The sequence below is a fragment of the Pelophylax lessonae genome (assembly GCF_965119305.1).
Source record: "Pelophylax lessonae genome assembly, chromosome: 5".
In the NCBI taxonomy this organism is placed as follows: domain Eukaryota; kingdom Metazoa; phylum Chordata; class Amphibia; order Anura; family Ranidae; genus Pelophylax; species Pelophylax lessonae.
Genome location: NC_138772.1, coordinates 443,637,713 through 443,654,060, shown reverse-complemented (window position 1 = coordinate 443,654,060; position 16,348 = coordinate 443,637,713). Strand labels below are relative to the sequence as shown.

At 41.2% G+C, this 16,348-nt stretch overlaps 1 protein-coding gene across 1 annotated transcript in view; it reads right to left on the bottom strand.

Annotated features, from left to right (window-relative positions):
* The window catches only part of PREX2 (phosphatidylinositol-3,4,5-trisphosphate dependent Rac exchange factor 2), a 438,451-nt gene that overhangs the window by 145,370 nt on the left and 276,733 nt on the right, over positions 1–16,348 (bottom strand). Inside the window, exon 24 of the mRNA XM_082259215.1 lies at positions 2,425–2,647. Within this exon, the coding sequence (XP_082115341.1) occupies positions 2,425–2,647 (223 nt within the window). The remainder of the gene's footprint in view (positions 1–2,424; positions 2,648–16,348) is intronic.

Below are 16,348 nucleotides of genomic sequence, written 5' to 3'. Positions count from 1 at the left end.
ATAGAGTAGGGGAGGGTTAAAACCATTCTCAGTTTATTTTTGCTATCCGTGTTTTCCCTTTACTTCCAGGCCTGTAGACTCAACAGGAAGTGAGAAGCTATTTTCTAATGTGAGCAAAACCCCCTGTTGTCACAGGAACAAGTCTCACCATTTGAAGATTTCCCCTCTATTATGGTCATGGAGGCAACTCTAAATTTTGGTTTTACCCTCATTTTATAATTTGCTGATTAATACAATTAGTGGGACAGTGACAACAATGATAACCTGACAGCGGTTCTAACTCATTATCACTATATCCAAATATAAAAAAAAGTTTTCCCTCTAGTCGAAAGAACTGGAGTCCTTCCCAGCAGGGCACAGGTCCACAGTTGTAGTTATCAGGACCAACTATCAGCCAGACAGCTGAGGCCCCAGTTAGTATAAGCAGCAACCAATGTAAATCTAATTGGCACAAACTGACTTTTGAGTTTAATGCTTGTTAAAATAACAGTAAAAATCAATGCATTGTAGTTAGCTGTAGTTGTCAGGAGTAGATATTTTTTTTACATAGGTGCACCCCTGAAAAAGGTTTGCACCTAAAAGTGTATCTTGTTTAACTACAGATTAACCCTCTGTTATGCGTAAATGAAGCCACAAGAAGACTTTGTTAAGCATTCAGGGTTAAAATTAGAGTGCTGGTTGGATTACCAAAAGTTCTAAAGGCAAAAAAAAAAAAAAATAGAGAGAAGAGAAAGTAAGGAAGGGAGAGCTGAGAGACTGATACCACAATCTCAAAGAGTTCTTTTGAGCATCTGACTTCAACTCTTCTATACTGAAAACTTTACAGGGGATTAGGGTTCTGTTAGGAGTATGGTTCCTTGCCACTCAGGCCTGGCTTGCATCTCCATTGCCTGGCAATGGAGTCAAAGTCTGAGCCTGGGTGCCAGGGAATCAAATAGGGGCTTGATCCCAACGTACACTCTTTACAGGTTGTTTTCAACTGCAACCTCTTCAAGCTCTAAGTACAGTATTTTTTTTTAATTTAAAGCATTTTTATTAAATTTTTTCTTTAAGGATACAGTACATTTCATTTTTCAGATGTTTCTTAAAACAGGAAAATACCACGTTCAATACAATTCAATGTAATCCAATTCCAATCGTGAAAAATAAAATTAAACACAAGTGTAAAACAATCCATGAAAAGTGATCTCACAAACTCCAAACTTAAAGTGAGAAGTGAAAAAGGGAAAAAAAGGGAAAGAGGGGATAATTCCCCAATATACTTTGATAATGAAAAAAAAAAAGTGTAAATATTTTTAGTGATATGTGTCATATGTGGCTAATATTGTAAAATCTTTTGGTGTATAATTTTAGATCCATTATATTTGTGAAGTGAAGAAAAAAAAAAACCCCAAGGAGAAAATTTTTCCTGTTTTTTCCAAAAAAAAAGAAAAAAAAACATCTGAACCAAATAGAGCTGTTGTTGTCAGGACAATCACAAGTTTCATTTAACTTTATAGAGGAATAAAAAATAACAAAATAATATATAACAGATTTTATGTATCATTCCTTCTACCTCTCCGTATGTTAGTACAGTATTTGTGTTATCTTTACATACACACAGATTTTTCTATGGTAAAGCCCAATTGAATGTTCTGTTTAAATCGGCTAAATGCAAAAGAAATGGTATTCAAAGTTTTGAAGATTGTTTTCTTCTAGTCCTAAGTAGGAAACACTGTTTCCTGCCAGCATGCCGCAGAGAAGGACCCTTATTTTGGCGTGGAAGCATTGGTCTCTTTATAGATGTCGGATACACTGCCCACTGAGTTGGAGGTAGAGCTCTCCAATTAGTAGGTAGTTTGAGTTTTTCTGACTGGAGAGCTATAGGCCTGACTCAGGAGATGGCATGTCAGACCTCTACAAGCGATCAATACTTCCAGTGATGCGAGGGTCATTTTCTGCAGAATATGGGGGACAAGCTCTATCTGATCTCCAAAGAAAATGAACTGTAATTTTAAACACCTTTTCTTCTGACGTACTTAGTATGTATTTAGCAGATATGAACTGAAAGTTCCCTTGGACTTTGATTGCCCAAGCAATATCTCAATTGGGTTCAACTTACAGGCCTGGTAGCAGCAACAGGGCTACTATGGCTACAGTAATGCCAATTCCCATAGGAAATAACTTAACTGTGGACCTACTCCTGGGATCTTCAATACACGTCCTGCCCTTAAAAAAAGTTTCATTTTGTTCCTGAGCCTACCACACATGCTTAATACAGCCCTTGTTCATTCTTATACATGGCTCTGATTCTAATTGGAATAAGGGTATGGACCCGCTCAAAGGATTAAATATTGCCTTTTTAAAATGTAAACTTTAATACATGTATATTTTACAAAACATAAAAAATATTTTATACGTATATAACACCTACACAGTACTTACCTTGCTCAGTGATTTTGTTTTCTTTGTCCTGGGAAGTCTGTTTTCTATTGTCTAGCTGTACCCCAAATGCACTGCCAAGTGATGTCAAGGTTTTAGGGTATGAAACTTGCATGACATTGAAATGACAGTTTGTTGGGCAGAAGTCACTGCTATGGAGTGGTGAAATCTTTGACTTTGCTTGTTTGAATGTAGGCCAGGCTCTGTTTTTCAAAACCCTTGAAAACTAAAAGAGAAAAATAAACATATACATGTATACAAATATGTAATAATGTGAACCCCTAAAAACATAATACAATAATATTCCCAAATACATGTATGTAAAAGCGTAAAACTATGTAATAAAAACTGCATCTAATTTTGGTGAAGGACTAAGATTGCCTGCACACATCATATTATAATCTAAATAAAGGTTTTTTTTTTTTGAAGTACAGAAGCAACTTCTTAAAATAGAGAGCATTTCCATTATAAACCAAAAAAGTGGGTTATTTCTCATTTCAGGATAGAGGGTAGAGCATAAAAATCTCTCTTTTCTGTTCATAGGCCAACTGTTGATCTAGAATTTCTGCTTTGCAACCCAGATACCACATTGTATTAGAGAGCCATTTATTCCAAATTGTATCTCTTTTAGGTTTGTTGGACATTATCTGTGCATTACATTGTAACCGTCATTTCTACAGATTAAAGCCGGCCATAGATGGTGCAATTTTCTTTCCTGCAACCATATTTTGCAGGAATGAAAATCGCTTGATTTCCACATCAACACAGTCAGTCTCTTGGACAGTTCAGCAGGGACTGGCCAAGATTTGAACTATGTATGGGCAGGCTGATTGTACCCAAGTTGATCGATCGATTTCCTATTGCACCTTGCAATAATCACTATGTGTTCACCTGGCCAGGATAGCTCCCCCCACCCCCGGCTGGGAGAACACAATAGCTCTATGGGAGGGATTCCCCCATCAATTCTGACTGTGTTGAAGGGGGAATCAAGCAATTTTCTTTCCTGAAACCTGTGGCTGATGGGAGGGGTCAACAGGGTGCTGTACATAGATTCCTGAAAACATCACAGCACCCAGCCCGAGTACTCATCTTAAAAACTTCAGCTAGAAGCAGTAGGCTAGCTCTTGGGAGGAGGTATGCAAATTTTAAAATGCCTTTGAGGGTGGGTGTCAGTATGGAGGAGTAGGAGGCCAAGGCAAATTGCATATGATGATTTCTAGACTGCTCTAAGTAACGCTGCCATGTGATGCTGATCCTCCATGATTGAAAAAGCTGAAATCCATTGGGAAAATGGAGGGGGTGAGGCAGGAACAGTCAGATTGGGGAGGAAAAGGGCTAGATGATGCTGAATGTTCTCCAGCCAGCAAATGATGCAGGCTCCATCTGACTTTCTGCAGCTTCCAATGCACACTTTGAGAAGAAATCAGACTAAGCATTTTCAGTACAGGAAAGGAGCCTTTACAACTGTGCATGACAGAAGATAAGGCTGGAGTTCAACTTTAGAGTGGTTGTAAAGGCTCAAGGTTTTTTTACTTTATGCATTCATAAGGTAAAGGACCTCCAAAGATGGAAGAAAATACCTCTTCTGCTGCCTGTGCCCCCGACTGCTGTTCCACTGAAGCATAATCACTAGGTAAATGTTTTCAGAAACCACAACTTATAGTACTATCAGTGTCCTATCTCCCTCCTGCTGCCCTCATTGGTTCCTCCTGCTAACCCCTACATCACTACTGTGGCCTGCAGTGCAGAATAAACTACTGAGACCAGCAGGGGACACAGGAGACTGACATCCCCCTCTGCAATGGAGCGGCATTTGGCAGTAGAGGCAGCAGGAGAGGTATTTATTTTCAACCTTTTAATTACTCTTGCAGGTATTTTTATTTTAGAGGATGAGTCCCTTTAAAGAATCAATAAGAAAATAAACCTGAACAAATCACAGTAAAGTCTTCATACTTATTATTTATTTGTTAATTTAAGTTGACCTCATCGTAACCTGTTTAGTTATATTTTCTTAGTAGTCTAGTGTAGTCAGCCTTATGACAAGGTAGTAGTTGGTTACTATTAATTAATAATGCAAGTGATCTTGGCACTGCATTAAACGTTTAGGGGCTCATTTATATGGGGGAGCCCTCTGCTAGATTACTTAATGCATTAAAGAGAGCTCCATGTTTGGAGAAGCTGCCAGTCACATGACTTTTTATTGCGCTCAGCTTGCTTTGGAGTCTGAAGCAAGGGAGTGCAATCCAGATTTATAAATCACAGTGCTGCGTTTTATAAAGGAGCACTGCTCTTTTTTTATTTATTTTTTTGTTTGGGTGTGGTAAGGCCATACTGCTGCTTTAGGAATGGACCCCTAAGTATAAATAATAGGTTAACTGATGGCAGTTAACATCCACATCTTTTGTTACATTCTGCAGTACTTTAGTTGCACTTATATAATTAATGACTTAACATGTTTATTTAATAATTTAAATAGTGAAAAATGTGCTTCATATTTTAATATTTAATTTAAGGTGTTTATTTTTGGTAAAACCAGAATGTTCCAGGAAAATAAGTGGATTATAAATGGATTACAAGTATGTCAAATATATTGTTAACCCTAATTGAGGCATCCATTCAATGTGACAATAACTAAGCTTCTTGGGATATGGACAGCTTACAGCTGGTAGAGAAAAGAAAAAACTTTATTTTTCTACAGTTAAGATTAAACATTTTTATTTTATGTTCAAAGAATAACTTTTGTTTAGTTAAAGAGACAGATGATGTAGTGAAAGACTAAGCTTTTGCATTGTATGTAGTAATTAGATGGTTCAGGGGCAGTCCTGTAAGTTATATTGTAATGAGCACTTGCATCAGAAATGCATTTTATCTTATAGGATTTTTGCAACAAGTTGGAAAATCTCAGCAACCAACGTACAACTTAAGCAAGGGAAAAAGTCCTGTCAATTGTGGTAATCAAATGCCTGGTCATCCAAGGAGAAAAGCAGATACAAGTTTGAAAGTACACAGACTTAAATACCTAGTAAATGTGGGCCTGCCTACAAACAACTTATTGATAGTTGTCTCATTAGCATTACAATCATTTTACTACTCTGAAAATGAGCAAGGGAAATCCCCAATAAAAAAAATAAAAAAAAACAATAGTTTTTTAGGAGCAGTGATTTTAATTATGCTTAAAGTGCAACAAAAAAATGAGACATTCCTTTAAATATAGTGCCTGGGGGGGTCCCCTTAATGTGCCTGTAAAGTGGCGCATCTGTAGCATGTATAAAACATGCTACAGCAAAAATTACAATTCTAAATAAAAAAAAAAACAAGTCAAATCCCATTTATAATGACTCACGGTTACAATTGCTGGCACCCAGCTATTGAAAAAATAACCAAAAAAACAGCGTAGGGTCCTCCCCAGTCTATACCAGGCCCTTCGGGTCACCCTTCTGACATCACGCGACGTCACATAATGTCAAAAGGGGTGAGGCCACTGGATGATGTAACCAGATGGCCCCACCCCTTGCCTATATAAGAAATGGCAAAGCGCAGAGCGGGCATACGACAGGAGGCGAAAACTTTTTTATTTTTTCTATTTTTGAGTCCGGTGGAGGGGCGTGATTAAGGATGGATTTACACTATTTTTTATTTTTTAATAAAGGTTTTGTCAAAAACTGTCTCGTGTGGTTATTACTTTTGTATACTTTTTTAGTGAATGGATAGGGCTATGTACCCAATACCCATTCACATGGGGGGGGGGCAGTATCTGATCTCAGACTCTGATAAGCCCCCTAACCTGACAACCATAGTCCAGGGTTCTAGGGGCAAGGTGCATTGGGGTGGGGGGCAGAGCCTCCCCTGCCCTTAAGCACCCACCCCTACCCCATGTTAAGGGCATGTGGCCTGTTTTTTTTTTGTTTGTTTTTGTTTCAATTTTGGCGTTTTTTTCTTAATTTTTTTACCAACACTTTTTTTTTTCTTTATTCAGCTGTCAGCGGGGAAACCCATTGATGATTGACCAGCTGATGACTCATTGGTTGTTAAGGACGCCGCAGCTGGTTTCCCGGCCCCGCTCCTTAAAGCAATTGTAAAGTCTTGTTTTTTTTTCCCTATAAAAATAACAAACATGTTATACTTACCTCCTCTGTGTAGTTGGTTTTGCACAGAGCAGCCCGGATCCTTCTCTTCTCGGGTCCCTCTTCTGCTTTCCTGGCTCCTCTCTTCTGTTCAATGCCCCCACAGCAAGCAACTTGCTATGGGGCCACCGAACCGAGTCACAGCTCCCTGTGTCTATTCAGACATGGAGCTGCCGTTTAGCCCCGCCCCCTCTCTCTCCTGATTAGTTAGCTGACTTAGATTGACAGCAGAAGCAGCCAATCAGGAGGGAGAATCTCAGATGGCTGAGACACTCGTGGACATCGCTGGACAGAGAGGGACCTCAGGTAAGTTTTGGGGGGGGGCTGAGGGGGTGCTATACAGAGAAGTTTTTTATCTTAATGCATAAAAGAACTTCTGACTTTACACCTCTTTTAACAACCAGCTTACACTGTGCAGCGCTCAGTGTATTGCAGGGTGTTTCTCAGGACGGACGCCCTGCGAACACCCTGCAAATTCTGGTGTTCATCGAACGGCTGAACAGGCAAATGTTCGGCTCGAACTCATGCTCAGGCCTAACTGTTCGCCCATCTCCAGTGGTGTGCAACATGGGAGCGCTATATGGGACCTGAGAGATAGGACTGAGGGGCAGAGGATCAGCAGAGCTAGGGGACCTTAGCAGGAGAAACAAGCAATGTCCCAGGCAGCATGGGAGCAATAGAGCAGGAGGTGAGCGGGCCAGAGAGAGAGGAGGATAAGCAAACCAGAGGATCAGCAGAGCTGGGGGTTATTACTGAATGGGGGATTAGCAGAGCTGGGGGTATTATTGAATGGGGGATTAGCAGAGCTGGGGGTATTACTGAGCAGGAGATCTGCTGAATGAAGGTACTAATAAGCTTAATCAAATAGCATAATCAAAGTACCTCCAAAGCATCATTGAAGCATCAAAAACACATTAAAAAAAGCATGTTGAAGCAGTAAGTGCTTTAATGTGTATTAGAAAGTCAAAGCAAGAGTAAATGAGCCCTAACACAATCTTAAGCAGGTATCTTGTGATGTCTGCTTTTTTGTGGAACTTTTTTGTTTTAATAAGTAAAATGGCTGACAGGTTTGCTCTAAAGGAATGCTCATGTAAAACTGTCTATATCAGCTCCAACACCACATGCTGTAAATAAACGTCTGGGCAGTAAGGACACAAGCTGCAATGTTTTCCTTGAAACAGGATTGTTATCCAAATCCCCCACAAGCCACACTCCAAAGAGACCACATTCCGCAATGGAATTGAATGAAGGTCAGATTGGGGAACTTGGGGGTTTTCAGCGATGACGAGGCAAACATCTGGGACTTTTCAAGTGATACCAAAGTTAGAAAGAGCATGATGTACGCATAAAATGTACTGCAAACACGTTATTTTTAGAACGTAACTTTCTCACACAAAATGTTCAAGCTTTCTATGCAATTTTCGTTCCTATGGTGACAGACTACCTCTCAACAAAAAGGACATACAGTATGTGCACAGTTCCTGCAAACCACTCAACTTTACAATCTTTGGGTTACCGGAAAGCATAGGACACGGACATTCTCTTACTCGGCCAGGAAGGTAAAGAACCACAGTATGTCCAAAGTACAGTCAACTCAATTCAGCTTTAGCTGATCTTATTGTAGAATATGGAATGTGCTTTGTGGTATCGTACTTTACTTTTCACTGAGCTTTGTACCATACTAGATAAGCCAACATGATCTTACTGGAAGAGAAGCTGTCTAAAAGCAAAACACCGGAGTGGACGCTTCTGATAAAAGCTGCTTTTGTCCAGACTCAAGTGCTATATACCAGTTAGGGGCAGCAAAGGTGATGGTGTTATTCTTTACTGTGAGTGAAGTCATTATACAATATGCTCTATTTAAAGGATAAGTTCACTTTGAAAAAAAATAAAATGAATGCACATTTTTTTGCAGGTAAAAAAATGTGCATTTATTATTTTTGGTTGCAGGAGCCTGGAAAGCATCGGACCAGCGATCAGCAGATTCCTGATGCCATGCAGGTCTCCTGCACACTGTCAGTGTATCTGTGTGCCTGTACATCACGTACGCAGCACTCAATGAACTACCACCGTGCTCCACCGCTAAGGCTGTTAGGACTTGTAGTTCATTCACACACAGAGCTCTGTGTATGAATGATGAGGCCATGTTGGCTGAGCCCCATACTGCCATGCTGCTTTCAAAGACTGACAGCTAAAGTTTTATACTTTAGGGTCAAACCTTAGTTTATCATGTAATGTAGGAATTAGGTAACCACTGCACTTTGCCCTACAACACTCTCTACGGTTATCCTGAATGGACATATTATCGCACCACAGGCACTCCATTAAGTCATTTGGGAAGGTGCACTCCCCTGGCCACTTTGAGAGACCAGGTGGGGTACACCCTTTATTTACTTACTTCTTGAGTCAATGTGATTTTGCTACACACGCCTTTCATGACCAGTTTATGTTACTGTTGTTGTACACCCTAATATTGTTTATCATGATGTTCTGAAATGTACTGTTATTTTTTTTCTAAAATCAATAAAAATGTATTGGAAAACAAAAACTGACAGCTAGTATGGGGAACTTCTCCCTGTACTGCTGCTACAGGAAGGGGGGGTTGGTGGGATGCGGCTGCAGCACTGGGAACATGTTACATGTTCCACCTTAACCAGTTCTGGCCCAGAAGGATTTGCCCCCTTAATGATCAGGCCATTTTTTGTGATTCGGTACTGCATTACTTTAATGGAAAATTGCATGGCCATGCGACACTGTACCCAAATAAAACAGATTTTCTTTTTTTCCACAAATAGAGCTTTCTTTTGGTGGTATTTGATCACCTCTGCAATTTTTATTTTTTGTGCTATGAACAAAAAAAGAGAGACAATTCTGGAAAAAAAAATATATATTTTTCACATTCTGCTATATAACACCCCCCCCCCCTCAAAAAAAAAAAATTAAAAATCAAAATGTTTCATAATTTTAGGCCAATTTGTATTCTGCTACATATGTTTGGTAAAATAAAATGGCAATAAGCGTATTTTGATTGGTTTGCACAAAAGTTATTGTGTCTACTAACTAGGGGAAAGATTTATGCCATTTTTATTTCATTTTTACTAGTAATGACGGCGATCTGCGTTTTTTAGCGGGACTGCTACATTTTGGCAGACAGATCGGACCCCTAACTGACAACATTTTTGACACTTTTGGGGGGGGACCAGTGACATTACTACAGTAATCAGTGCTAAAATATGCACTGTTACTGTAATAATGTTATTGGCATGCAGGGAAGGGGTTAACGCTGTGGGTGATCAAAGGGTTAAGTGTGAGCCTAGGGGAGGGTTTTCTAACTGTGGGGGGAGGGACTTGTGAAATGACCATAGAGAAATGTGATCCTATATAGAAAGATCACAGGCGCTCTGTGATCTCTTCAGAGAGAAGAACGGTCAGCTGTGTTTACAACAGCTGACCGTCCTTCTCTCATAGCGGGGAGAGATCACGGGTGCCTGGTGACAATCGCGACTGCCGGTCCCATGGATTGGTATCCCCAATGCCTAGTGGGGGTGGAAGCGTGCCGCCGGCGGTGCGCGCTCGCCCCCTTAGCATTACTCGCGTGACCGACGTAGGGCTACGTCGTTTCGTGCAGCCGAGCCAGCCTGCCGCAGTAAATTTGTGGCGAGCGGTAAGCAAGTGGTTAAAATCGGGTAGACCTGCAATATGTCCAAAACATGTCCTTCTATAGTGTGCACTTAAAAGCATTAATCATAAAAAACTTACTTACAGTCAATGTGATGTGTCCCTTGTGCTGCTAATATTCGGTCCTCTGATCCCCCCCTCTACCCCTGCTGCCATATTTTCCAGTGCTACAAGGATTAATAGAGGCAAGGGACTTGTTATATGCACTCTTTAAGAGATCCAACTATGACCTTTCCACTCCAACTTCCATTTATATAAGCTGTACTATAGTTTTCATGAATGACATACAGGCGGGTGAATGAAAGGCACATCTCCTCCATTCAAAGATTGTTTCTCATTCATAAAAACTATAGTACAGCTTCTATGAATGAAGGAGGTGGGCGGAAAGTGCAGGCATAATCAGACCATTTGATAAGTGCATATGGCAGGTCCTCTGGCTCTATTAACCCCTGCAGCACTGGAAGATTATGATGCTGGGGGGGGGGTAGAATATTTTAACTTACTCCACAACCAGCAGCACAAGGAACACTTTCCATTAACTTTAAGGCCACATGCACACTGGGCGTTTGAAAAAATTAGCTGCAAAGCCAGTTCTGATGCCAGGAAAAAGCAGCTGTAAAAACAAGCTTTTGGAAGCGTTTTGTATTGGCGGTAATGCCCATTTTAGCCACGTTTAGCAGCATTAGCGTTTAGCAGCCTTTCTCTGCCCCCTTCTATTTTCCAACCTCAAATCCAACTACTACAGCTTAAAAACGTCTGAGGGGCGTTTGTAAGCTGCAAAAAAAAAAAACGTTTGACTCTCCTAAAAGCAGCTGTATAAACACCCTGTGTGCATGAGGCCTAAGTATTGTCCCTTGTGATAAACTTCGGCTTTCATGAGACAATGAGAACAATGCCTATGCTACAAACCAGAAATGATGTTGTAGTGTCCTGGATGTTCTAAGCTGATAAAACCTTAAACCTTACTAGTTGCTATCAGTTACTGTATATCACTGTTCTGTTGGTTGCTATCTGTTATTGTATATCACTGTTCTTACACTAGGGCAAATTTGCACAGGAGCAATTCAACCTACCAGCATGTTCTAGGAGTGTGGAAGGAAACACATGCAAGCACAGGGAGAACATGCAAACCCTATGCAGAAAATGTTTTGGTTAGGATTCCAACTAGACACACCAGCACTGCAAGGCACAGTGCTGCCCCTTTTGCTTGACTATGAGGTCTCACCCTTCTTTAGTATCCCTAGTAGAATGATTAAAGGAAAGTTTATTAGCCTCATCGTCTTCTCAAGGAGAGCTGCCAGGAGCTTTCAAAACCATTCTGCACAATTGGGGGAGATTTACCAAGGCCCCTTTCACACGGGCTTCCCAATCCGGTCTGCCTGTCAATTTTTCAGGCGGACCTGATCGGATGCCCCATGCAGCCTTATGGAGCAGCGGATGTCAGCGGAGACATGTCCGCTGACACCCGCTGCTATCCGATTCAGATCCTGTCCATGAAATCCAGACAGATGGAAACCCTATTTTACATCCATCTGGAGGATCGGATCGAATAAGATCGGAGGAAAACGGACAGGCGGTCCGTTATAATCCGATCTCCCATAGAGGAGAGCGGGGATCTGACAGCTCAGTCTCTGCAAATAAGCGGAGGCGGAGCTGTCATCTGCCTGCTCAGCGGGTATAGTCGGATCGATCTCCGCTGAGCAAAACAGAGTCCGTCTGGCGCACTGCCCGTGTAAGTGGGGCCTAAAACTGGAGAGTGCAAAATCTGGTGCAGCTGTGCATGGTAGCCAATCAGCTTCTAACATCAGCTTGTTCAATTAAGCTTTGACAAAAAAAACAACTGAAAGCTTTCTATGCACAGCTGCACCAGATTTTGCACTCTCAAGTTTTAGTAAATCAACCCCATTATTTGGAGCCTGGTTTAGATTTCCATTGACTGAAATTTGACTTCCAGTGTATGAAATTCTGAATTTGAGAGTTTTTTTTTTTTTTTAATCAAATCACAGCTGATAAAACTTTAGAGACGTTCGCTAATCTCTATTTACTAATACTGGCCATACACAGAACATTATCTGGTAATAATTAGATTACAGTATTTCAAATGATCTTTTAATTAAACATTTTTACACAACAAAAGAAAAAGTTAAAAATGGTCACTGGATTTCCTTCCAAGCCAATCTTTAACTATCAATGAAACTGATAAGTGTTTGAACATCCTATTTAGTAAGATCTTTCTAATGAACAGTTGTGGTGTTACATATATGGCTAGCATAAAAATCCAGTATAAGATAATTACTTACATATATTCTAAGTTGATATTGATTTTGCTTTAGATATATTATGTGTTTGTTTATCATTGGGATCTGTTCAGGCAAAATGCATTTTCTCAGTGAAGTGATTGCACAGTGAATCTTATTTTAATATTTTTAATTAAAGAAAAGTCAATGCTTTTATCGTTGTAGATGTAAGTGCCAAATGTGACTGCATAAAATATGCCGTTTGAAAATGAAAGTATAGTGATTAAAGTAAATAGTCCAAAGCAGTCATGTCAAAATGAAATGATAATGAGGGCTGATTTGAGTGGGTAGATATTAGAGAGATATCTGAGAGGTATCAAAAAGGGATGCATAGGATCTTTTTGCAGGCAAAGCCACCTAGCACATTTTCTTGGTCAGACAGCCCCTCACATTCCAGGTAGAGAAGACAGCAATGGGTAAGGTAAAAACGTATTCACCAGTTGCCAGCCCCCAGTTTATTGCAGTACTAGTACCTGTAAAAGCCTCAGAACAACCTTTCTCTAAGCACTTCTCTTAGAAGAAGCTGGTTTGATACATCTTAAAGTGGTAGTATACTCCACTATTTGACTTTTACCTACAGGTAAGCCTATAATAAGGCCTACCTGTAGGTACAATTAATATCTCCTGAACCTGCACATTTTATGAGATATTCAACCTATATGCAGCCGCTGACGTCAGCGGCACATGCGCTCTGAAGGTCTTGCCGGATCTTGCCAGAAAGTGAAACTCCCGCTCGCATGCGTGGGAGTGACGTCATCACTTCTCCGGCCACTCACAGCGCTGGAGCCGCCGAACCAGAAAGAGACGCCAAGGGAGAATGTCAGCGCCCTTAGTGTTGTCCAGACGACGGCTTTGTTTTAAGGGAAGTATTTCATAATGAGCTAGTATGCGATGCATACTAGCTCATTATGCCTTTGTCCTGCAGGGTTTGTTTGTTTTTTTTCATGAGTATACAACCACTTTAAGGTCCTGGAGACCAGAGACATTGTAATAGCATCATGAGCCCCTAGGCAAAGTAATGCACTGGGGCACCTACCAGCCTGCCCCAATTTACGTACCTACTTTTAAGAGCTAAAGTATAAATAGTTGATAGAATAGAATATATATTTATTAGTACTTGACTTTAAACAATAGGAAAACATGCCATAAATCAAAGACTAATTAGGACAAATATCCTAACAAAATAAAAAGTCAGTTGCGTAGAAGACAGGGCATCAGAAGGGTAGAGTATGGGGTCAGCAGGGCAAGGAGGGCACAGTACAGAGAGGCAGAAGAGCACAGTATGGGGGGGGCAGGAGGGTACAGTATAGGGGGGTCAAGAGGGTACAGTACAGTGGTCCAGAGGGTACAGTACAGGGGGTAGGAGGGCACAGTACAGCGGGCAGGAGGGCACAGTACAGGGGGCAGGAGGGCACAATATAGGGGGCAGGAAGGCACAGTATAAGGTGCAGCAATGTATAATACAGAGATGGTCTCCTCCAGCAGAGCTGCGCAGGGAAGCTTCTGTCACAGATCTTACCTTTTCTGCCAGTGGGCTAAATGTACAATCTGAATGAAATCTCCCCTTTATCTTCCCCACACAGTTTCAGGTACTTTGCAGGGGTTAAGGGAAAACCCCCAATGCAGGACACTGTACTGCCACTGCTTGTGTAGGCAGGATTTGTACTGCTCTAATCACATGGGATGAATAGGAGAGGGGGGCCAACAGGGATGGGAGCCGTACACATCCTTCCCACACAAGCAGTGGCAGTAGTTAGATGCTCCATCTTGAGAGTTCTCTCCTAACCGCAGGAAAGCGCCCGAAACTGTGTGAGGGGGGGGGGGGATGCAGGGCCCACCCTATGTACCTGGGGCCCCTGGGTAGTGTCTGAACTGGCCGAGATTCAATCCATCCTGAGCACATGTGACAGACGTGGAAGGGTCTGGAGAAGCCATGGAGAAAATTATGCTCCCTGTAAAATTGTTCAGCATGACCAGTTTGGTGGTAAGTCAGTGATTGTCTAAGTAGGCATATCCATGGAGGGACGCACAGACCTCTACAGACTAGACAATGGCCCCCTGACTGCCATTAGGAATTGGGATGAAATCCTTGAACCCATTGTCAAACCCTACGCTGGTGCAGTGGAACCTGGGTTCCTCCTGGTGCACGACAATGCCCATCCTTATGTAGCAAGAGTATGCAGCCAGTTCCTAGAGAATGAAGGAATTGATACCATTGAATGGCCCCCACGCTCGCCTGACCTAAATCCAATAGAACACCTCTGGGACATTATGTTTTGGTCCATTCAATGCCACCAGGTTGCACCTCAGTCTGTTAAGGAGCTCAGTGATGCCCTGGTCCAGATCTGGGAGGAAATGCTCCCAGGTTACCATCTGTCATCTCATTAGGAGCATGCCCTGAGGTAGTCAGGCATGCATACAAGCACATGGGGGGCCATACAAACTACTAAGTACCATTTCGAGTTGCTGCAATGAAATTTCAGCAAAATGGACTAGCCTGCTGCATCATTTTTTCACTTTGATTTTGGGGTGTGTCTGAAATCAGCCCTCTGTAGGGTGATAATTTTCATTGCCATCAAACAATGTGGCATCCTTTTTTTCCTAGTAAAGTAAGGCGCTGTAATGTCAAGACGTGTACTCAGTGTACATACAGTATAATGATATGAAACAGGTGAGTGTATATCAACACTCTATAAATCACATAAAGTGGGAGTGAAAAAAATAAATAGAATATACAATAAGTAGAAACATTAATATCGCTTGACAAAATAAATGAAAGTGACAGTCCACTGCAAAATAAAGTGCCAGTAATCTGTGATGCTCTCCAATCACTGTGACCACAACCAATATATAATATATGAGCTTTTCTTCCTTAAATCAGATGCTCCACGGTGTGAAAGACAAAAAAAACTGCGTCCTTAGAGTTCTTAGGTACCAGGGACCGCTAAGCTTTGTATGGATAGGAACACCAGAACATCCAGGGATTCTTCCACAGCGAATGCTATTCGCTTAATGCATAACCTCCCCTCAGATAGCAGATAGCATACAACATAAAGGTAAACAAACGAGGTGATTGTGCAACACCGTTTATTAAAAATATCCCCTATAAAACATCTCTAGGTAATCTGCTTACATAAAATGTGCCTAGACCAGCACCAGCTCGAATCGCCTCTACTAAACCCCTCAGTCCACGACACTGGTAAGGTCACCCCCCTCGCTCTGATCCGCCGGCTGGCATGCGTTCTTTGGAGGTACCGAATATGACGTCAATGGTTTGACATAAACTTCAAACAGCAACCAGATCTAAATGCATTTCGCCTGTCATAGGAATCATCAGGAAATCCGGTTGCCGCCTTAAACACTGAGATCTAAATAACTACTGGTCTCTTCTCATTGGTGGACCACCAATGAACACAATTACTTGTTTTATAAAACGGCCTTGGAATATTCTTACTGTTACTCATTCAGCCATATGGATATAACCATATATAGCGGCCTGACATTATTAAGCCAGCAAATTAATACTTTAATAATCCTTCACTTCCGGGTAAGGTAATGGCTATCGATCTGGCATCGCTCTTTACAATTGGTTTACAATTAGAAACAACATCCAAATGCATATCTAAAAACCATCCATACTCACATACATACATCCCCAATGTAAATTTCATTCAAGGAATATTATACACATATCCTAGCATTCCTGTTCCCCTGTGGTTGAATTGTTTTAGTACATGGTAATGCATGTTGGTCTATAGACCATATCATGCGATCCCATAAACCATTGCTAGCCCTTGTGAAAAAGACAAACCTTAAGATCAACATTCA